The sequence below is a fragment of the Rosa rugosa genome, chromosome 5 (assembly GCF_958449725.1).
Source record: "Rosa rugosa chromosome 5, drRosRugo1.1, whole genome shotgun sequence".
NCBI classification, from domain to species: Eukaryota; Viridiplantae; Streptophyta; class Magnoliopsida; order Rosales; family Rosaceae; genus Rosa; species Rosa rugosa.
In genome coordinates, this window is record NC_084824.1 from 23,398,837 (window position 1) to 23,422,178 (window position 23,342).

At 40.7% G+C, this 23,342-nt stretch overlaps 1 protein-coding gene across 1 annotated transcript; it reads left to right on the forward strand.

The window, feature by feature from the left end:
* Positions 1 to 19,012: 19,012 nt before the first annotated feature.
* LOC133711385 (uncharacterized) lies at positions 19,013 to 22,367 on the forward strand. The gene is made up of 3 exons (XM_062137516.1): positions 19,013 to 19,063; positions 19,695 to 20,399; positions 20,801 to 22,367. Exons 1-3 carry the CDS (start codon positions 19,013 to 19,015, stop codon positions 20,915 to 20,917), a joined length of 873 nt encoding a protein of 290 aa, XP_061993500.1. The 3' UTR covers positions 20,918 to 22,367.
* The last annotated feature ends 975 nt before the right edge of the window (positions 22,368 to 23,342 follow it).

Genomic DNA, 23,342 nt, shown 5'->3' on the forward strand with positions numbered 1-23,342 from the left:
TTAGTCTCTTCGGCTATTTTGATGTTTCCTCCCACCTTGTTCATGTAAGTAAAATATGCTTTATAGGGGGAGACATGGTGTCAAGCTCTCCACCACCCCCGGTGCTGGCCTTCATGGGGCACTGAGTGAGCTTCTCCCGGGCACCTGTAGGGACCTAGGGGGCCGGGCATATGTCGTCAGAAAGGGGCGGCATATGTTTCCACGAGTCAGGATGTCTCGTGGACGGTATTGGCCGAAAGGCCGATATTGCGGGTCGACGTCGGGGACGAGGTTCGTATGAGGGCGATCCTTAAGCCATCGGCGTTAGACAAATATGTGGGCTTATGGAAGATATGTCAAGACCCCGTGGTGCTCATTGGCCACGAAGCACGCGACGTGGGCATGTGTTAGGGTTCGACCTTGCCCAAAGCAAAGTGATGCCAGCAAGCACGGGAGGGGCGACCCCGTGCTAGCCTGAAGGAAGCTTAAGAGGGGCATCCAGGATGAGTTGCTCACTTGAGCGGCGTGCCAACAAGCAAGATGGCATGCCTGCTTGAGGAAGGGCCTACGGGCTAGAATATGCCTTGGACCCATGACAGTCATGAAGAAGAGATCATGGTAGCCTCGTTAGATGGGAAAGGCCAAAAGGCCTAGATGGCTCCTCAGGATGGCACACAAGGCTTGAGTATGCGGACATGTATTGCCCATGAGCTAAGTGAGTTGTGCAAGTGATGCTAATGAGGCGCAGGATACGGGCATGTGTCGCCCATTAGCCGAGTGGTTGCATAAGTGATGCCCACGAGGAGAAGTAGGCGGGCATGTGTTGCCCTTGAGCTGAGCGGGTGGTGCAAGGGATGCTCACGAAGCGACTGAGGTGTGCAGGTGACTGAAGTGTGCATGCTATTAAGGAAAGACCCAAGGAAGGAATGAGAATGCTAACTTATCTCGGTACACGGTCATGCTGCTTGCTACCGACATGCGGGATGCACGCGGGTCAGTAATGGGCTGGCGCAAGCCGGGATGACACGAAAGTCTATCGGTTGGGCGAGTGTCTTGGAAAACATCCATGACACAAGGAAGTGATCGGTTAGTCACAAGATGTGAGACTCATGTGTGAGTAGCTTTCGTTGGTAAACCCCAATAAGTAAGGGGACGATGTCGAAAGGGTCAAGTTAACAAGAAAAGCACATAGAAAGAAAAAGAAAAATGGAGTATCAAGGAAGTAAGGAAGATAGGCTGGCCTTGGTTCAGAGGAACTTTGGCGCCTCACGGGATAATTCCGCTGCGTATAAAGTCGGCCCGTGATACTTTGCAAAGATTCCTCGTCTTTTGGAAAGGAAAAACTAGCCCTATATATAGAGGCCGTATGCCTCCACACTAGGCACATTCATCCATAGCTGGGCTGTAATGAGACTTGGTTATGATGTAGTCACTTCAAACCTGTGAAATTTGGTGTTGCAGCTTCTGTTCACCCAACACAAAATTTCTTCACCAACTCATCACAACCTGCCATAAAACATGTGATGAAACTTTTGAAAAACGGAGATTTGAGTTTGATGCATGCCTCAAAGATTGCACTTCTCAAGTCTAAAGCTACCAATGCCACCGTCCCAAATTCCACTTCAACGCTCACAATGGTATAATCAATTTCAACACATTTTATCTTCTTATAATTATAGATAAATAAATATTTTCTCAAAAAAATGAAAAATAAATAATAGGTAATCCTCTCCCGCTTTGATGAAGCTTTGTTGAGTTTCTTTAATGATTTCTCACTGTAATTCTAAGTTGGAGACCAGCAGGAAAACGTGTGATTGAAATCAGATGTTGTCTTCCATTGTTTGGAAATTATGAGGTACGCGGATGAAGAAGAAAGTTGAGCACAACTGCACAATATCCAAATCAACATGCAGCCAAATGTCTATGCTTCCACTTCCTAACTCGAGCAAGCTCAATTTTCTATTGGAACCTCTAAATTTACTCGCTTGACCTCTATGCTTTTTACACCTCTTATCAAATTTTCAAATACTAAATTTACTCACTAAACTTCCTCAAATAACCTCACTCATATAATTTGCAAACAAATTATTATCTTTAAAATAAAAAATTTAGTCATTTCAATGATTTAATCACACTATAAATCTTAAATAAATATACATTTTTTAATCAAACTTGAGTTTCAAAAATTAATGTCTAATCAATAAGAAAATGCCATGAACTATTTTTTTTTTCTATTTTAGCTGTGCAAAAAAAAAAAATCATTTGTTTTTATTCTCAAAAAAAAAATCATTCGTTTTTTTAATTTTTTTTTCTGTATTTTTGTACCACATGATTAATTATTTAAATATTTTTAGTTTTAGTTTTTTTTTTTTTTTTTTGCAAATATAATGGATTGACTTAGATTTAGGTCATAAATCATAAGAGGATTTATTTTGTTTTCCCTCACCAATATGCGTTCAACATATATATCATAAATATGTCACCAAAAGCTGAGTTGGCTGCCATATTGGAAGTCAAGTGTGAAACGGAGCATGACAGGTACTTGGGCCTCCCATTACGTGTTGGAAAATCCAAAACTCAAATTTTCCAATATATCAAGGAAAAACTGTCAACGAAATTGGAGAATTGGAAGTCCAAGATACTAAGCTGTGCAGGTAAAGAGATTCTGATAAAAGCGGTGGCTCAAACAATGCCGCTATATGCTATGAATTGTTACTTGCTACCTAAGAGTTTATGTGATGATGTACATAAGCTGTGTGCGTCTTTCTTTTGGGGGGACACAAATGAAAAGAAGAAAATTCACTGGAGAAGCTGGGAACGTCTATGTCTTACAAAGCAAGAAGGAGGTATGAGTTTTAAAAATATTTATGCATATAACCTTGCTATGTTGGCTAAGCAAGGCTGGAGGATTGTCACAAACCCCACTTCACTTATTGCTAGATTGTACAAAGCTAGGTACTTTCCAAACAGTGACTTTTGGAATGCAGACCTCGGTGATGCGCCTTCTTTCTCTTGGAGAAGTATTCTTGCAGGAAGACCTGTTTTAAAAGCGGGCTGTAGATGGCGAATTGGTGATGGTCTGAGTGTGAATATCTGGCAAGATCAATGGGTTCCCAACTGTTCACAATATCTCATTCAGCGCCCTATGCCTTCTCCGGTTGAGGTAGTAGCTGATCTCATTGATGCATCGACGAGAACATGGCTTCCAAATATGGTACACTCTGTTTTTCACCCTACAGTTGCTACTAAAGTGCTCAACATCCCACTTAGTCAACATAGCACTCGTGATAGACATTATTGGCACTTAGAACGAAGGGGCTGGTTCACAGTTAAAAGCGCGTACTGGATTGCTCGTGGACAAGTTTTAGGTAATGCTCTTGCATCTTCATCTATTGGAGATCCTTTTAAGGAGTTGTGGAGAAAAATTTGGAAGGCTAATGTTCCTGGGAAGGTCCGGATTTGTGTGTGGAGGGCCTGCTGCAATTTGTTACCTACACGAGAACGATTAATGACTAAGGGCTATGAAGGTGACCTTCAATGCCTCTTGTGCAATCATCCAATTGAAGATGCAGCTCATCTTTTTTGTAAGTGTCCTACGGCCTCCATCTTGCTTTCTCAGCTTCCTTTTCACCTTCAACACTTACTGCTTCCTCAACTCCACTTTAAAGAATGGATGTTGGAGCAGGCTATGCATCTTAAAGGAGAAGTCTTTGACAGACAATTGATGCTCATTTGGGGTCTATGGAATAATAGAAACACTAAATTATGGGAGAATACTGCGCGCAGTTCCTCAGATATTCTACTCGGATGTATGACCTGGTTGGAAGAGTTCCAAAGGTCGAGAGCTTCTAATGCAGCACCGAAACACTCTATCACCAAGATTTGGAAGCCAGCAGAGGCACCTATGCTTAAACTGAATGTGGATGGTGCATTTGTGCCTCACCTAACTAAGGGTGGAATTGGAGGTATTCTTCGAACCTCCAGTGGAGCAGTTTGTGCTGCTTTTCAGAAGACTGCTCAATATGTTAGCTCTGCTGTCCATATTGAGCTCCTTGCTATACAGTCTGGTTTAGAATTCATAAAGCAACACAATTATCAGTCAGTATGTATTGAAACCGATTGCCAACTTGCAGTCCACGACATCACCAGTTTATGTCCAGTTCTCAATGAGTATGGGCCTTTGATTGACGACATTCAACACACCTGGAAAAGCTTGCAGCAGGTTCAAATATGTTTTGCTCCCCGAACTTGTAATCGAATTGCTCATAGACTAACTAGTTTGGCATTCGAGTCTGAGCAGTGTGTTGACTGGTTCAACCACACTCCAGAATGTATCCGTGCTCTTGTAAACAAGGAGCTACCACCTCCCACTTAACTCAATAAAGTTCAGTCCCTTTTCATAAAAAAAAAAAAAAAAAAAAAATATGTCACATGATCTTAATCATATTTTTGATTCTTATTAAATATATATGAATGCTTTAATGAGTATGTAGTGAAATTGGAAAATGAAAATAGATAAGAAAAATAATAAGGAATACAATCTAATATTATTGAATTGGAAAGTCTACATAAAATAAATATAATATTTTTTTGGTATAATTATTGTCCTTAATAGTCATTTTATAGTAGGTTATATATGTCATTTAATAATTCATAATAGAGTGAGGTCAAGTGAGCAGATTTGGAGGTCCCAATAGAAACTCTCTTTATTTAATATCGCAATCACCTCCATTTTGAAGGACGAGGAATATTAAAATCAGAAGCAAAAAACACCCATGAAAGAACTCGGACCAAAAAAAAATCTTTAGCACAGTGCAATGAGCTTATGCATTTTATGGAAGAAATTTCATTTGGGAAACAATACTCCACAACGGTAAAAACATTCAGTTCCGGAGTATACTTGCATCCAAATTGGTATGTATGTGAGCATCCAAACCGTCTTTTTATTTTATTTTATTGTTATTCAATAACCAACAGCTAAAAGGCCATAGCTTACAAAACTTACATAAGAATTCTGGGAAGAAAATCCGGTAAAACCTATCTAAGCTAAAGCAAACTAATTAACATCATTAGGCAGCTCACATTTAAGCAAGCCTATCCAAGAATGACAAAGTTTCGCCTCCTACGGAAAGAATTATTCAACTAGCCCTCACTTGCCAATCACACAATTGTGGTACAAGCAAGAAACTAGAAACGTTATAGAAGACTCTTAGAAACTGCATCATACTTGCACAGGCTTAAACCCTAATCAGAACATTTAAACAATAAACAGCTCCTTCCCTGACGAGTTGGAGCTCTTATCCACACCTACATTATTACCTTAATCTCTTGCCTGAATACGTTTGCGTGGACGGCCATTTTTCTTTGGAGCTGGCCCCACAGAAATCGGAAACTCCACCAACTCACCTAGCTGAAACTCCCGAGGTATAATCGCCAAACTAGGTTTGAATTACCTCTTTCTCACACCCAAAACCTTGGAATGTTTGTCACCAGAAAAAGGCCCAACGTAGCCCTCCATATCTGCCCTATCATCATTAAAGCCCGGCCTAAATCCCTGCAACCCTGGCCTAGTAACAGAACCCACCTTTGACCCATCAGCATTGAGGCCCGGCCCAAAACCCTGCAGTTGCAGCCCTGGCCCAGTCAAGTAGGCGGTCAACCCTAATTCAAAATTAGGGTTTCCTGCCAGTTTTTCCAGATGAACCATCGCTACACTCGCAGCAGTCGCCGATCCCTCCTCCACCGTCGCTGCAGTAACCTCCGACACCGACAACCCCTCTGACGTAGTAAGGATCACTCCCGGCCCACCGACCGCCGCCACAGAAGCCGGCGAATTCGGCGTCGAAATCAACCCACGATCCACCTCTAGACCAGCTCGACCCGACACCACCAGTGGCCACGCCTTCTCCTCCAGCCGCCGATCACAAATACCATCTCCATGCCCGAAGAAACCACATGTCATGCAAAGCTCATGGCACTTCTCATACTGGAGCTCCACCACCACCGAGACAGGTGGAGAAAACTCAAACTTCCGCCACGCCCAGAACTGTCGATGAATGTCCTGGATGACACGGATCCTCTGAATCATGTCCTTCCGTTGCACCGCCCCCTGATCAACCGGAACGAAGGTCCCCAATGCACGGCCGATCAAAGGCAACGCCTTCTCATTGCGCATCGGCATAGCTATGCGCAAACCCTTCACCGCCACCCAAACTTCAAGAAGATGCAGCGGCGCCGTCTCAAGAGCCGAAACGCCGTCATAGTCTGCCAGCAGCAACATGGAGTTGTTGTAAAACCATGGACCTTCTGAAAGAACCCGGTTCTTCACCTTCCTATCCTTGAATTGGAAGACGAAGATGTCCTCCTCCTCCTGCCATATCAGAACTCTCTCTCTTAATCCTCAAACGTTGGAGATCGCCACCGAGAACGACGGGAACACCACCGCCTTCTTGGATAAAAGCCGGCCACATAAGTAGAAAAATGAGTCGTGGATCGCATCCTCGCCTCCAACAAGGCTCACAACGGCCTCCTCAGAAATTGCAGGAGGAGCCACAGTCTCCTCCTCCATCATCTCGCAAACTCGATTAAATTGGACGGCTAGGGCAGAAAAACCCTAGCAGAGCAAAAAGCCGACTTTTTTTTTGGAGCAAGAATCCAAACCCTCTCTTATTTACACACTCAGCATTCTAAATCCATAATTTAACCGTTCAAAAGTTAAATCAACATTTAAAGATCATCTCTGTAAAAATTCATTGTAAACAAAAATCGTTTACTCGATCATTTGATTGCATCAAACCAATTGACGGTTGTCATGAGACTGTTAACTTTCACTGTAGTTGTTCATTTGTTTGATGCAATTGATTGAATAAATGTTTTGCGTTTAGAAGTGTGTAAAAATTTTGGAGAAGAAATCTCACAAAAAAATCGATAGAATTACTCTTAAGTGGATTACTTAAGGACTTATGAAAATAACTTTTACACACTAGAGAATTACTAACCACAAATTCCCAGTAAGCCTGCATGCTCTCCTTAAATGATTTACTCCACAACAAAATGCAATGGGTCGCCAATCCTTAAACCTCCAATATCAAGTTATATTACAAAGATAAATTGGTAATCTGAGCAGTTCTTGACAACTAACAGAAAAATAATACACAGATAACCTATTGACAAGATGAAAGCGGTGGATACTATGTCACTACACTCCTATATACGCCTGACATCAACTAATTTGCAGACTGAGAAAGGTCCTAGCTAGGAAAAAGCATTTAGAAAACCGTTAGAGTGAGTGGACATGCAAAATAATTTTTTTTTCAAGGAAATATAAATATAATTTTAATGCTTTTCCAAAACTATTTTTTCATTAAAACCCATGCATGCAATACGATTTCAAACAAAATACTCTTCCAACTTCTGAATACTGACATAAACCCAACGATCAACTAACATGAGCAATATGGTATTCTACTGGTAGCTCTTACCAGACGGCCACTAGGTTCATCTCACCTTTAGTACTCACAAGGCGGCCACTAAGAATTAGACAGTGGAAAGGAAGGGTCATGGTATACAGTTACTCACTCCAGCTGGAATATCTAAACTCATATTGCTGACTAACTCATACGAATAGGCGATGAATAGAGGAAACTGTCAACATGTAGTATCTCATGCCATCTAGAGAGTAATGTCAACCATATGACGCATCGGAGGGTACTGCCGACTAGAATACTAGGAGGAGTTGACTAAAGGGTACTGCCGACTACCCAACTCATGCTATTTGCAGGGTATTGCCGACTAGATGACGCATAAGAGTGTACTACTGATGGAATGTTACATAGAGGGTACTGCAGGTAACACATGCATGCACTGATAATATAATTAACCTCCTAATAACCAAACCCAAACCAGAACTCATTAACTCCCTAAAATAAAAATCTAAGTCTCAAAAGGGGAAAATATCTTAATAACTTGCATGACACATTTTAAGGTTCTCAATTCTAACTGAACCAAGAAGGTAAACCATATATCGCAACCAATTGCCGAGAATTATCATCATATAAACGACAATATAATTTCATGAAATTTCGATAAATCATCAGAACTCTTGTATTTGAAATCATTAGTCAATTATTGCCAATTTAAATCGATATGTTATATTAATATTTTTGAAAAGTAGTATTGCATGCATAAATAACATAACAGTAGTCCACTCACAGAAATACAGTTATGCCAGCTGTCAATCGAATTCCTCCTCAAACGAAGGTTCTACTCGTCGTCCTGTACAATATGATAATTTGGAACCATTAACTGAAAAACCAAGGATTAACTTCGAACAAATAATGAAACTCGGAACCCTATAACGATAACCAGTCAAAAGCCCGAAATTCGAATTCACATCGGAACAAGCTTGAATTTCAAGGGTTATGTCGACTCAATAGTTCTACGTACTCTAAATCAGACACTATTCTCAAACACCCCGAAATTGTGCAGAAAAGTGAAAAGCAACAATGGACATAATCTGTTTTTGAAGTCCAGTGGAAATGACTACTTGACTCCCCATTCTCTTACCTGAACAACTTGGAAACTTTCAACATGAACTGATCGCAAAATTATATGAATATCGGAGTATGTGATCTTCATTGACTTGAACCATTGTAGCCGCAACGCCTTAATACCATATTAGTATCACATGAGGTTTTTAAAAAGATGGAACCTGTATGTGAAAGGTAGAGTTAAAACAACAAATTAACTACTGGAACTAGTTGGAGAAGATTGAGATCAGTCACATTATCCATTGTTTTGGCATGATTTTTGTAATAAGCAATGTATGCCCTGCTCGATTATTACTCTATGCATATTTCCTTGAGTTTGAGATCAATTTTCCCTCTCTAAAAAGAAAAAATCAAATAAATCTTTACGAGTCGAAACCATACGAATTTCAGATTAATCACTAAACGTCTAGAATGTGCTACAAGAGTTATGCCTACATACTCACAACACTCAACTCTACCTAACGAGCTAAAACAGCTGGCCAGAATAGGTAGCACGCACCCACAAAGCTGGCACAAGTGATTGCGCGTTGGCCCCATGCACCACCACCTCAATCCCAATCTAGGGGCTAAGACCTATGCCAAAATGTTCACAACAAAAAAGGGATCAACTTCCATGACTGCACCTAAGCTCGATTATGAGTAGGAAAGTTGGAATTCACCTAAAAAGTCTCGACAACCAAAACTTTGGTGCTTGGGTCTGTGGGTTGATTTAGGTAGAGGCTCTGAATTTATTTGGGAAACTCCTCAGCTCTAAAAGAAAAGTCTCCCTTTTTGGACGCTTTATATAGGGAAATTTTCCGACATAATAAATTAGTTTCCTTAGATCATAAATTATCCATACGAACTCTGATTTTGAATTTTTTTTTTTTTTTTTTTTTTTTTTTTTTTTTTTTTTGTATCGATGGACTTTGTTTAACATATTAAGCAACTTTTAAGAAGAAAAATTTCTCAAATTCTAAATCGAAGAAAAATGTCATTTTTAGGGCCCCCAAATGTTATAAACGGGAGTGAAAGGTAGAAATCTTATCGTTTACCATCTAAATAACTCATAAACGGGTAAATTCAGGTGCAGGGTGTAACAGTTAGGTTTGAATGCCAAATACCCATCTTCCTTATCCTTGCCACCGTTGAATTTCTCAATGACACTACTGTCACTGGCAACCTTGTTAATCATAGTTGCGATCCAATTGCATCTGACCATCTTCTTCAAGCTCAAGTTCTTTTCTTTCACATTCCAACTCCCAATGGCGAAAAACTATCGAGGTTTCCCTTTCTATCCTTGCGTTTAAAAGTTTCATTGAACTCGCTGTCGCGGAGCTCAAATTCACTAAAGATCGAGTCTTTGACCACTTATTCAACTCCTTGTGATGGTGGTTGCCCATCGGAAGAAGTGTGATGCCCCGGAAATTCGTATTTATTTTCCGAGGATTTTCGGGAATTTAATTTAGTGGTTGTTGGTACGATTATGTGGTTCGTGGATGGAGCGGAAGTGTTTCAGACGAATTTTTATTCGGAAAGTATGGTTTTAGGGGGGGCGCAAAGGTTGACTTTTTATACGTTGGGTTTCTCTGAAAACTTACTTCACAAAAGTCATAGAGCGCGTCGATACGAGTTCGTGGACATGTGGAACGCGGAAATCGGAGTTCGTATGAGAAAGTTATGAGCGATTGAAATTTGGGAAATTTTCTATAAATAGGAGAAAATTCCGGATTTTTCATAAAATCCCAAAAATCCCCTTTTTCTCATTTTCCTCCCCAGATTTCTCTTCGTTCTCTCTCCTCAACCCCCGGGCGACCCGACCCAAACCGGTGACTCGACCCGAGTTTTCGGCTGTTCCCGACTTCCACCGGCGACGAGACCAACGCAGACGTGGTCGCCGCCACCTCGCCGTCCTCCCTCTGGTGCTCAACGGCGACGGTAACTACCAGAAAGTTGATATCGGAGCAGCTACAATCAACGTAATCGGATCCGGCCGGATTTTCTCAGTTTCTGGCGACTCCTTGGCCGATCGTTCTCGGTTTTGGAATCTCCTCCTCCTCTTGATCATCCTCATACCCGCCTTGAAGGACGATTTTGCTTGTGGAGCGAAAGATCAAGGTTTGAAAATTAGCGGTGCACAACGAATCTGGAGCTTGATTGGCGGCAGAGATTGATCGATCTTGCAAGCGTGATCTAGGACGATCTAGGCTTAGCTCCAGGTATGAAAGTTGCTCTACTCTTCGTGATTAACATTTCTAGATGGGTTGATTGTGGTGGTTTTGAGTTTGGTCTGGCGGTGGTGTGCCACCGCCTGTGCCGGTGTTCCGGCCATGTAAGGGACAGTTTCTGGTTTTATATATCATCTACTCGTCAATACAAGCGTTTTGATATAAAATACATAATTTTTGGAGATCGAATGAATATGTTATGATTTTTACTGTTTCGAACTGTTCGATTATTCGATCCGTGAGGATTCGAGCGTTCAATCAACTTTTGGTTTTGGCGTATCGATCGTAGAAGTGTTCCGGAGACTTTGGGTGGTCTCGGATGAGGTTTTGCCTCGATTGGCGTTACTTTCAAGGTTGTTGTTCGATTAGGGGATTCGAACTTTAATCACTTGGTGATTCGTGTACTGAATTGTGGTCATCGGTGATTAGGTGTTCTCAAGGTGATTTGGACGAGTTGTTGGTGAGAGTGTAGTTCGGTTTTGTATAGAAGACGCAGCAGGATTCTGAGGTGACTAATTTCACAATGTTCATTTACGAACGAAGTTACCGTTATTGTTTTGAGAGTTATTTAGTTAACTGCAAACTATAGTTGGTATTAGTGACATTCCTGAGTGAATAACCACGTATATATATATATATATATATATATATATATATATATATATATATATATATATATATATATATATATATATATATTTATTTATTTATTTACGTGAAATATGTATATTCTTGTGAACCGATGGGTGAATTAAGCAATAGGGATTGATGAGTTTCATTCTATTGTTTTGAGGCTTGACTTTTTGGGAAACATTGTTTTAGGAATTGGGAATTTCTATTGTTTGAAAAGTGTCAAGATTTGGTGTGAGTTGCTTTAATGAGATTTGAACGTTTTGATCTAATGACCGGGGGTCTAAAGATCTGAGAGTCACAAGTGGTGATTTCTCCTTTTGATTTGATTTAACATTTTGGGTCCAGTGTGACTTGCCTAATGTTTTGAATCTGACTACCGGGGAGGTTGGATGATTCGGAGGTCACGGGGTGACTTATCCTTTTGATTTGGTTTAACATTTTGGGTCCAGAGCGACTTGCTTAATTTTTGATTTGATGACCGGGGAGGTCTGATGATCAGAGGTCATGGGGTGACATATCCTTTTGAGAGTCGAGTAACTTTTAGTCCTGAGTGACCGTTTTGAAATGTTTTGATCTGACGACCGGGGAGGTCTGAGGATTCGGGGTTGCTGGGAGTGACCTCAGGCATATTTATCGGGACTTCACGCCTTTGGCCGGGTGAGTGGATACAATCAGTTAGAGCTCTAGTCTGTTGCCATTGTACATCATGAGGGGTAGCGGGGAGCTATTTGATGCTCATGAGTACGTGTTTTAAAAGGGAGTGTCAGGGAAGACTTGTGTATCATATTTAATTGTCAGAGTTTCAATTATTATGATTTTGTCACGGGGTAACTTTTGTTTATTTGAGAACGTATTTTAAAAGGGAGTTTCGGGGATTCTTTCTCTTAAATGTCCGGGGTGGACTTGTGTATCATATTTAAATTGTCAGAGTTTCAATTTATATGATTTTGTCACGGTGTGACTTTTGTTGTGATTTTTGGGGAAATGCATATTGAATTGTCAGAGTTTCAATTAATATGATTTTTGTCACGGGGTGATTTGTGTTGTTTTCTTTTGGGAAAAGAATGCGTTGTTTTGGGAAAACAGGGTGTGTGTTCCTTTTTCACGAGTTGATGAGTTTTCCTCGTTGGGCGAGTTGTGCGTGTGTGTTTTGAGTTACTCATACGAGCTTTCATAAGCTTACCGGGTTTGTTGTGTGTCAACCCGGTGCACTATTCAATGGTGTAGGGGCTAATCCTGCAGGTTAGGATAATCGTGGCTGAAATTGAGGTAGCGTGCTAGCAGCTGTACGGTAGGAAGCCAATTTTGTGACTTTACCGTTATTAAGACTTCCGCTTGTAGTAAGCTCTGAAGAGCATTTACTTATTATTTTTTTGTGGCAATTTAATTTGTAAATTTGTGTAATATTTGACTCTGCGGAGCGAGTCTGTATTGACATAGTGGGTTCAGGGCATCAGTATGTACTTGGTTTAAAAGGAAAAAGTTTTCCAGGTATTTTGTATTGATGACTGAACCATCACGCATGTATAATTATGAGATTATATATCGATTTTTATTTGAGTTTAAAAATCAGGGCGTGACAAGAAGCCTCCACTACTTAGTCGTCCATCATGGGTTCAAATCGTATGGCTGGTGTAAATCCTGGGAAAATTTAAGGAGTTAATGACACTGAGAAAATTTTCTAAAGTTTTCTTGAAGTGAAGTCTTCAACTTGAGATCTTGATATAGAAGTACATGTCAAGACAATTCCATGAGAATTTTGGACACTCAAGCTATTTATTATGAATTTTGAAAGTTTGTGGTTTAAGAAAATTTATTTTTAAATTGAAGATATTAGGAGGGTGCGATCTAGATTGTTGATCACAATCATCGTCTAATATGAGCCATTCATCTATTTGCATGGTGCACTGGATCAAAGGGGATACTAAGCAGCTCATCCAATCGAGTCCTCACTGCCCTCATCTCTAGCTGACAAAACATGAAGCTGGGTTTCTGCCATGCAAACAGCGCCCTGCTCGTATTCTTTACTTTTGCAGAAGCTTGACTAACAGGGTCACCATTAATCCTAGCTTCACAATTTATCTGAACCACTCCTTCACATTTAGGATGTGACACCCAAAATTGCTCAAACCGGAACAACTTCCTCCTCCACCTAATTGGTGAAGATACAACACAGATTTTGACCAGCAACGGAATATGATCGGGTGAACTAGGGTGAAGATGTGTAGTAGATGACCTCGAAAAGAAGTTCCTTAATTATGCACTCCAAAGACCTCTATCCAGACGTTCCTTAGTTTGGTGATCGGACCATGTATAAGGACTTCCATAATAACACATGTTGAGCATAGAACAACCCACCATTGCTACCTGAATTGCCTGCATATAGCCAGCCTCCTCTCTTCTCCTCCAGATTTCTCCGATCTATTGAAGATTTCATTAAAGTCACTACTAATAGCTACGACAGAGCTACCTCTACTGTTAACTAGCGCATCAACCCCCATGTCCTGCTCCGATCACCGGTCTGGGCATACCCATATATACAGGTCAGCCTCTATCTTTCAGGGGAATCTCGAGTACTTACTGTGGAGCCATAATTTACACCAGCTCTAGAAGAAGTGACTGACTGCTGAGAAAAGACTAAATTGCCCACACAGGGAACGAGCTCTAACCCACAACCGATCTAGAGACAATCCAGTTCTGGATACTCCGAAAGGAAATGACTAAATAACTCCAGTCCACTGTTGATATGGATCCATAGTCCAATAATCGGCTACCTCCCAGATGAGGACCGGCTTAAGCCCATCTTGCTCTACACATTGGCCCAAGGACCAATGCGTAACCCATGGCTCCCATCAGGGTGTGTCCAATCCGGACAAAGGGCTCTTTCACGAGCCCATATGGTGGCCTATCGGCTAGGTATGCTCAGCCAGGTAGGACGGCGATCCAGCCCAACTACATGGTAAAATCCCAAAAGGGTTTCGGGAAACTCTCCCTTAGACCTCAAGGCAAGCCAATTTGGGCAACAAGTCTCCTAGGGTTTTCTCCAACATCGTCAGTATTAATACACATCATTTTCAGTCACTTTGAGGCAATCAATTGATCAGGTATCACTCATACACTAGGCTAACCCACTGTTAATTGAATACAAACACTGACTTGACCGTCGGAGCCCATTTGGCCGGTACTACAATGGTCTTCATCTAATCAAAGGGTTTCGATAGTCTTTTCTTATTGTGCAGATGATCTAGTAAACAAGGTTGATGAAATCGTGCTGCAACACCTACTGTTACATCCACCTGCCTTGTTGAGTAGTGCCGGATGTGCACAGGCACATCATTCATCCACAGAAAGGCTACACGTGGAGATTTATCTCCCTAAGCCTTCCCTAAGCATTTGTCAAAAGCAACTCATACTCTTAAAGTTTCGAACTGCTTTTCATCACATAGGGTTTCAAAAAGAATCAAAATCGTAGGTTTCTCCTATTTGATGAGGTCGACCAACGCCCTCCGTTGGCATCGACCAACAATCCCCTATGCAATTCCATTCTAAGATTCTATAACTCATCATGAAGGATCGCTAAAAAGCGTTGTCGTGCACGGTAGTCTCCGCAAAGGCTAAGAGCGAGTTTGCTCTGTGTCACGGGCCGAACTTTGCAATGCGCAAAGCGGACCGTGCGGCACTTGCTAGCAAGCAAGTCAGCCAAGTGAGTACCTTGCAAGGAACAATGAAAGCCACACGATATTAAAATAGTGCTAGTGACAAGCAAGAACACAATTATATGAATGTTGGGGCAACCACGAAGAACAATGAATAATCGAAAGGAAAGATCAGGCAGCAATCTCACGGGACACAGATGATTGAATAATTCCTCTTTTATTGATGGTAAGACGGTAAGGGAGGCAAAAGTACATGTGCTTACCTATACTAGTTCCGCAGTCCAAACTATGCCGACTAGGAACCCCTCCCTATAGAGCATATCGGCCTTACATGAACCTGGCAGGAGGAAACATGAAAAAGGCCGAGGAGACTAATTGCTAAATAAAATAAATTACATAATTTGTAAATTACCAAAACATCCCTAGCACGCAAGCAAACCAACCAAAGGCTTAACTAATGACCCTGGACAAGTTGCTTGCGGCATTACAAGTGCGGCCCCTAACACTCTGCTAGGGGTTTTCTAGGCGAGGAGCAATCATTTTGGATTTTTGATTTGGGTGTATGATTCGAACTAATAACTTTTTACTTATAAAATAATTAAAAATGCCACTAGACCAATGAAACTGGGCAACGATTACTTGCTTTTAATTGTTGATTTTTTTTTTCACACATTACAGTTAATATTATTACAAAGGCATTGCCTGAGGTCTGAGGACAAGTTCCTCGGTTCCAGTTGCCAATGAACTTTCAAGAAGGGTTAAGCAACATTCCATTAACCAGGAATGTTAGAGTTAATGGGGGAGGATTCAGTGCACCGACTTGCACTTACACCGACATAAATGGATGGTTAGATTATATTAAATACACTCTTAGGTTATTAATAAAAATATTAATTATAAATATCAAGTGTTGGGTCATTTGCACCGTCGGTACATAGAATAATTTCCAAGAGTTAATACATTGCCTAACTAATCTTATTCTAGTTAATGTTGGAGTTAATATTGTGCCTAACATATCGATAATCAAATCCTAGTTAATGTTAGAGCAACTTCAACAACTTTCCCATATTTTGTTTTTTCTCTGTTTTAAGGAAAAATGAGTCTCTTTTGCTCCAACATATTCCCTATAACTATCCCTATTTTAAGGATAGTGAAGGAAAAGAAAATCAAATTCCCTAAATTTACAGCAATCTTTAAAATTTAAGGAAGAATTATGGAGATTTTAGAGATTGCTGTAAAATAGAGAATCTGTTGGAGTTAGAGAAGAAAAAAAGCTAAAGTTTTGACTTTTGCTTCCCTATACTACATAAATTATGGGGGACCTGTTGGAGTTGCTCTTAGAGTTAATATTCTACCTAACTCCATTGAGTTTATGGGTCTTTTGTGATACGAACTATAATATGGTTTCCACCTAATGAAATCCAGGTTTCATTATCTTCACCTTATCAAGACTTCAACACACAAACTATAATACAATATGTCAAAGAAGAAAAAGAAAAAAAAATTAAGTCCACGCTCTAAATATTATCATACATACACATCCCTTTTTTATTTTATTAAAGAAAAATATTATTTTTTAGGTAAATTTTATTTACACATGCTCATTTATACACATCCTATAAAATTTTTTGTTCATTTTTCCAGTGAAAGTTCCTTTTTTACCCCTACTCATGAAAAAAAAAAGAAACCACATAAGGAGAGATCCCTTCCATTGTTTATTTTTATATTGCGGATATCAATCTCTTTCATTTTTTTTTTTTTTTTTTTGAATAATAGAAATCCATTTATAATAACGCATGCCAAGAAGGCCATTACATACCCATCCGCTGACACATAACAATGGCCAGACAAGAATTCGTGGAGGAGCCACAGTGGTACATAGGATAGACCTACTCTATTCGAACTTATCGCTCACTTATTTAAGCGAGCCTATAACTATGCCAGACATTTACATAGTTTATAGGCTTAAACAAAGAAAAACCCTATATCTTCTCCTTGCCCTTAAAGCTAGGGCTTGGAGGCTTGCCTGAATACAGGAAACTCAGGACATCTTCAGCAGGAACCTTTTTTGCTTTTGGTGGGTTTTTGTTCTTTGCTCCCAAAGGCCGACCTCTCTTCTTCTTGCCACTAGGAAGCTCAAGTTGTAAAGGTTTGGGCATCATACCCTCTGCAGGCACAAGCATACCGCCTGGTGTTTCCACCAAACCCAGAGATTTTGCATTTAATTTTGTAGGGAATTCAGGCATTTTTACCTTATTTGAGGGAGCAATAGGGCTTGTTTTACCCTCTAGCAAATCAGACATCATAAACTGCAATTTTTTTGGAGATGGAAAGGGCCGATTTCTCTTAGTAGGCTGGTCGGTATCCACAGGTACCAAAGCCAATTCATTGTCGTCATTAGTATGTGTCCTTCCTGCATGACGAAGAACAATGGGTTTTCGTACCTTACTAGTCTCAGCACCTCCAAAAAGAGACCTTCCCACAGGCGGGAGAATGGGGGTGGAAATCCCATGGAAGCGAAACAATCCATCCTTGAACTGGTTGTCGTGAAAACCTAAGAAGGGGCTAGTGAGATTTAATTTCCGTGCCGCCGGTGTGGGAGCTTCCTTGACCACCGGCGCAGTGGTTGCAGCCTGACACGCTGCCCCCTTATGATACACACAAAGGCAGATACTTCATTTGCCCACAAGATTCTCAAAAAAGAAGTGAACCGCTTGTTCTACCCCTTTGCCAAATTTTAGGGTTTTTTGCATGAAGAAGGGTTTCGAAATTGCATGAGAAACCCTAACCCTAATTTCCCGAGTTGCATCAAATAACTTTTGATCCAGATGAAGAAATTTACCCGCAATGGAGGCAACATTGGCAATAGTGTTCCGTTGTTCATATGCGGGCGGCATGTCAGTGATGCGAACCCAAAAGAAAAGGTCCTCCATCTCCACCGATTGCAGAGGTGCTACACCATCATATGGTTGCATGACAACCAAAGCACGATTGAAACTCCACGGACCACCCATCAAAACTTTATTTCGATCTCCCCGGAGATCAAAGGAGAAGAGGAATCGATCTGGAGCTTTCGGCTGAACACTGAAACCCTTGTTTAGCACCCAAATTCGACGAAAATGCCGCCGCAGATCAGAAGCATTTGTTGGCTTTGAAGTCAGAGGCCTTGCCAAGAGGTAGGACTTTGCATTCCGCTGCGCCCCCCCCCCCCCCCCCTCCCCATTCTCCATGGAGGAGATATCAACAACCTCATTGGTAACGATAGCTAGCGAGGTAGCAAAGCTTTTGGTGACAGAATCAATACTAACCATTGTGAGATCTGGATGTAGTGATACCAGGATTCAAGAATGGTAGAGAGCGCCGGCAACTAAGGCCGACTGTGGCTTTGGGTTTTGGTGTGGCACAGAGGAGGCCGCCTAGGGTTTTTTTGGCTTAGAATCGATCATACCTAATGCCGCCGTATGCTTGAAAAATTATCAATCTCTTTCATGAAATCGTGTATCTTCTATTTATAACAAGAACCAAATATGCCGATTCAAATTTCAATCATGTATGTATTTCCATTTAGTTGAATGATATGATTATAGCTTGGTTAGCTACAAGGACGTAGGATCAGTATGGGTTGCCTGGGCTACAGGCCCCGTGGTTTGTTATTTTTATTAATACAAAAACTTAATAAGCCCAGCTCACCTATATATATGTATCATAGCCGACCTAGTTTTTAAAGTCAAAGTCAGGGATTCTGTTTGGATTTATGGTTGCATCTAGTGGGTCTCTAGATTGCCTACGTACCCATTGTGGGATCAAACCGACCGTAGTTCATATGAATTTGTATTTTTGTCTTGTACTGACTTTTGGGCTCAACGAGTGTATGTATTTTGAACCCGTCAAATGTATTTCTTTCACACACCCAATTTGATATAGTGTTCACTGATTTGATTTGGGCACCCGCCATGCCGAGCTTTGCAGTTGGGCCCTGAGACTTGAGATGGACATTGCACTGCTTCATTTGGCTCTAAAGTTATCGGCGAGTAATTTGGTGAGGCCCGAAACTTGCATCGAAGATGTCTTACTTGACGATGGATATTTGATTTAGACCCCATCGAGATGAATAATTGAATCTGTGCTCAGAGTTCGAAGTGGACCGGATCTTTGATGCAGGGACTTTGATGTAGAGACTGGGATGTAGAGACCGGCTTGATCGATCACCATAGCTTAATCTGGTCTTTGTACAAATATATCCCCCATTTGCAATCATTCCCTTGTGTCACGGTTAAAAAACAAGCAGGCCAATTTTAATTTGTTTGGCTTGGAAGCTTGGAACATTATCACCACTACATGCACAGACCATTCATCTTAATTTGTGACCCACATCTTTAATTGCATTTTGGCTAAACAACTGCAATTCTTTGTAATCAACATAAAGACAATTCTTTGCTTTGCTTTACACCAATTCTCTGTGCTTCAATATTTCATTGACTACTTTAGTTGTGGGTTGTCTTCTTGTTTATCAAATACACTACCGCTTCAAAGCATGTTCAAGTTTGAATACTTGTTATCAATTCTCAAACGCGTTTTCTAGTGAGAGAAACTCCTCCTTCTCTCTAGCCAACCCAGCTTCCAGCTTTCCCCCTCCTCCCCCCCCCCCCCCCCTTTCTTGCCAGATCTAGATCTCTCTGATCTGGATCTTTGGCTTGAAAGTTGGGGAGATATTTTCCCTCTTCGCGAGGCTTATCCCTACCCTTCTCGTGGTAGCTCCCTGCTGCCCCGGTGGTGGCAAGTATGCTTTCCATTTTGTCTTTGCTTTCCTGTCCTTCCCAGATCCCCTTTTCCAACCATTCCTAATCTTTAATTTTCAGCATACCCATCTCTCTTTGTCTCAAATCTCTGATTCATCATGGTTAAGATGCACATCCTCCTCACCCATCGGACTCCACTTCACCGATTGCTCCTTGGTCTATCGGAGCTCTGTCGTCGGCGTTGTTTGGATTGTCTGTTTTAACGGGTTTTTCCCGTCCCTGCGCGTAAACCCTTTGAATACGGTAGTGCAACAAGGGTCTGCACGGTCTTTGGCCGTCTATCCCTTTGATCCCTCTGCGGATCAGTCTCCTTCTCCTTATCTCTTTTTCTTTTTGTCTTCTGCATTGGTTACTGTCTTTGTTTCTGAGGATGTTTTGTATGGTTTAGAGATTTGGGTTATGGAGATATTTCGATGGGTTCTATGCTGCTGTACTTGCACGGGATTGTTTTGGTTGGACTCCAAGTCTTCGTCGGCAGATCTGGTGACGTTTCTGTGTCACCTTTGGGCTTGGCTGGTGGCGGCGACGTCACTATGTCATCTCTCTCTTGTTAGATCTGCACTGCGGCTGAAGATTGTAGGGCTATTTCGTTTTGTTTGTTGTTGTTTGTTGGTTTTTATTTTGGCCCGTTTTGGGTCTTTTGTTTGTAATATTGTTCTTGTTTGAATAAAAATCTTTCCATCACCAAAAAAAAAAAAAAAGTTTGAATACTTGTTCAAATTAAACAATTCAACTTGGCCTCCATTTTTTTCCTTATTGATCAAACCACCGTCAATTAAGCAAGGCTCGTTTTGTCTTCTTGTTGATCAGACCACCGCTTCAAGAAACAATCTTTAATCATTCTTTGTTTTGCTTATGAGCATCTGAGCCTTGTCTTCTAATTAACTTGCATCCTCACTTTGACAATTGCTTTTTATTAATTTCAAAGCTTTTGTCCAGACCCTTTTTGTATTGCATTAATATAAACTCTTTTGCAGGTTTCTATTATTTCACCACCGCCAAGCTTTGTCATGCAATTTTGTTTGAAACGTGGTCGTAAAGGACGAGACTTTGAGAGACAAACTTTTGTTCTTGTCTCAGTTTCTATTTGCTGACTATAGCTTCGACATTGGCTTCAAGGAATATTTGTATGATAACCATCCATAACTTTGGCTGTTCGTGAACAGCGTTAAAGCGATAACAGCGTCATCCTTTGGGGGAATTTAACATTGAAGCTGGGCTGTTCATGAACAACCAGATTTTTCAATGCATTAAGTTTGCAACACCATTTGGGAGGAATTTTGAGCATTGAAACGAGGCCGTTGGTGAACAACCATTTTGTTTCATTGCGTTAAGAATTTGAGAGCAGCAACAATGTCATTTCGACGACTCTAATAACAATGGTCGTTCATGAACGGCCTATTAGAGCTTTGGAGGTCACAAGACATAGAGGATTAATTGGAGAGGCTTCACAGGGAAGGCAGATGTATACCTGCAGCTTTCTTTCTCTGGTAGCTCTTCTTCTCTGTTTCGTTTTGCTGCGCCTCCTCCTCTGTTTTGTATTTCTCTTATTCTCTCTGTATTTTTTTTTTTTTCTGCCCTCTGTAGTGTTTTTTCCTCCTTTTCCCTTTGATGTAGAAGGCTCGGTTTATAAGCCATCAAGAGGCTCAGGATTAGATCATATTTAAATTTGAACTAAACCAATCCAGAATAGCCTTCATTCAAATTCAAAATTAATTCAACAATCCTCCACCACGTCATTCATGTGCAGCATGAGCCAAACAACTTTGAAAGTTTAAAAGCTGCATTATCTATTTCAACTTTGACCGCAATTGATCTTATCAGGTTCCTCTTCTTTTGATTTGGATGTACCTGGCCTCTTCCTCGTCTTCCAACTGTGCTTCGAGTCCTCATTTCATGCAACTTGGATGCAAACTGCTGCATATCTATTTTGTTCCCCGAGATGACAGGACGTCTCTTTTTTTTGTTTTGTTGATAATCACAACCAGCCATTTTTTTTGCGTGAGCTTTAGGCTTGTTAGAAACCACACGCACTTTTATCCAGTGACCGGGTCTCTTTGGAATAGGGCTTTGTGATTTTTTTTTTTTTTGTTTCAAGAATTGCCCCCTCAAGCGTCGTGCGTGGAATAGCTTTGCGCGTGCGAGGCTTGACAACTTTTTCTTTTTCAGTGAAGGCGAGTTGGTGCTTGAACAAGGTTGCATTAAAATTTCATTGCAACTCATGCGTCTTTTCCTTTTCGCCAATTGTAGTTTATACTCGTACACAGAGTTCTTCAGAGGTGCAAGGCTTGGTGCCATTTGATCGCAAGAATGCCGTCGTCGTCAGAGGCCATGAAACGAATTTTCAAGAACAACACTTCTTGGTTTTTACCTGCCATATCGGTTTTCATACTCATCTGATCATAGAACTTCAACCGGGTTAGGTTTTTCTCACTCTTGGTGGTATATTGAGATAGTAAACAAGCATGCTTGTGTTTACTCTGTTAGATTGGCACTCATGAGTTCCATTTGTATATTGATTTTGAGATGAATCTGTGATAATTGTATTGATTGAGCAATGAAGTCTTTTTAGTTTTCTGAAAAGATGTATCAATCCTAACTCAATATAGCATATCATCAAGTGAAATCCACACTCATTTCCGTATAGTAATAGGAGAACAATCTTTATGGCAAACCACATATAACTTCATCAGCAATACATTAGCAAATCAACTGTCATGAAGTCCTTCGTCTACATCGACCAACAGTCCCCTCTACAACTTCCATTCCAAGATTCCATAACTTATCATGAAGGATCGCTAAAAAGCGCTATCGTGCATGGTGGTGATACTACCGCGCCGCTGAGGCTAAGAGCGAGTCTGCTCTGCTAGGGTTTTTCTGGAAGAGGAGCCATCTTTTTGAATTTTTGGTTTGGGTTTATAATTCGAACTAATAACTTTTTACTTATGAAATAAATAATAATGCCACTAGACCAATGAAACTAGGCAACAATTACTTGCTTTTAATTGTTGATTTTTTTTCTTCACATATTATAGTTGATATTATTACAAAGGCATTGCCTGGTGACAAGTTCCTCTGTTCTAGTTGCCCAATGAACTTTCAAGAAGAGTTAAGCAACATTGCATCCACCAGGAATGTTAGAGTTAATACACTGCCTAACTAATCTTATTCTAGTTAATGTTCGAGTTAACACTGTGCCTAATAGATCGATAATCAAATCCTAGTTAATATTAGAGTTAATATTTTGCCTAACTCCATTGAGTTTATGGGTCTTCTTTGATACGAATCATATTATATTTTTTGAAAATAAGGGCCAGTGCGGCTGCCATCAAGCCTTGATTAATGAAACCGCAGAATACATGGGGGGGACATGGTGCCTAAACCCCAGATTACAATAAGCATCAAGAGAACATCCTGAAATAATAACAAGAGTCTCAACTAAAACAATGTATTCTAACAAGCACCAACTAGCGAAGAGTGCTCTACTGACTATTCCATTCGCTTTACAATTGTGGTGAT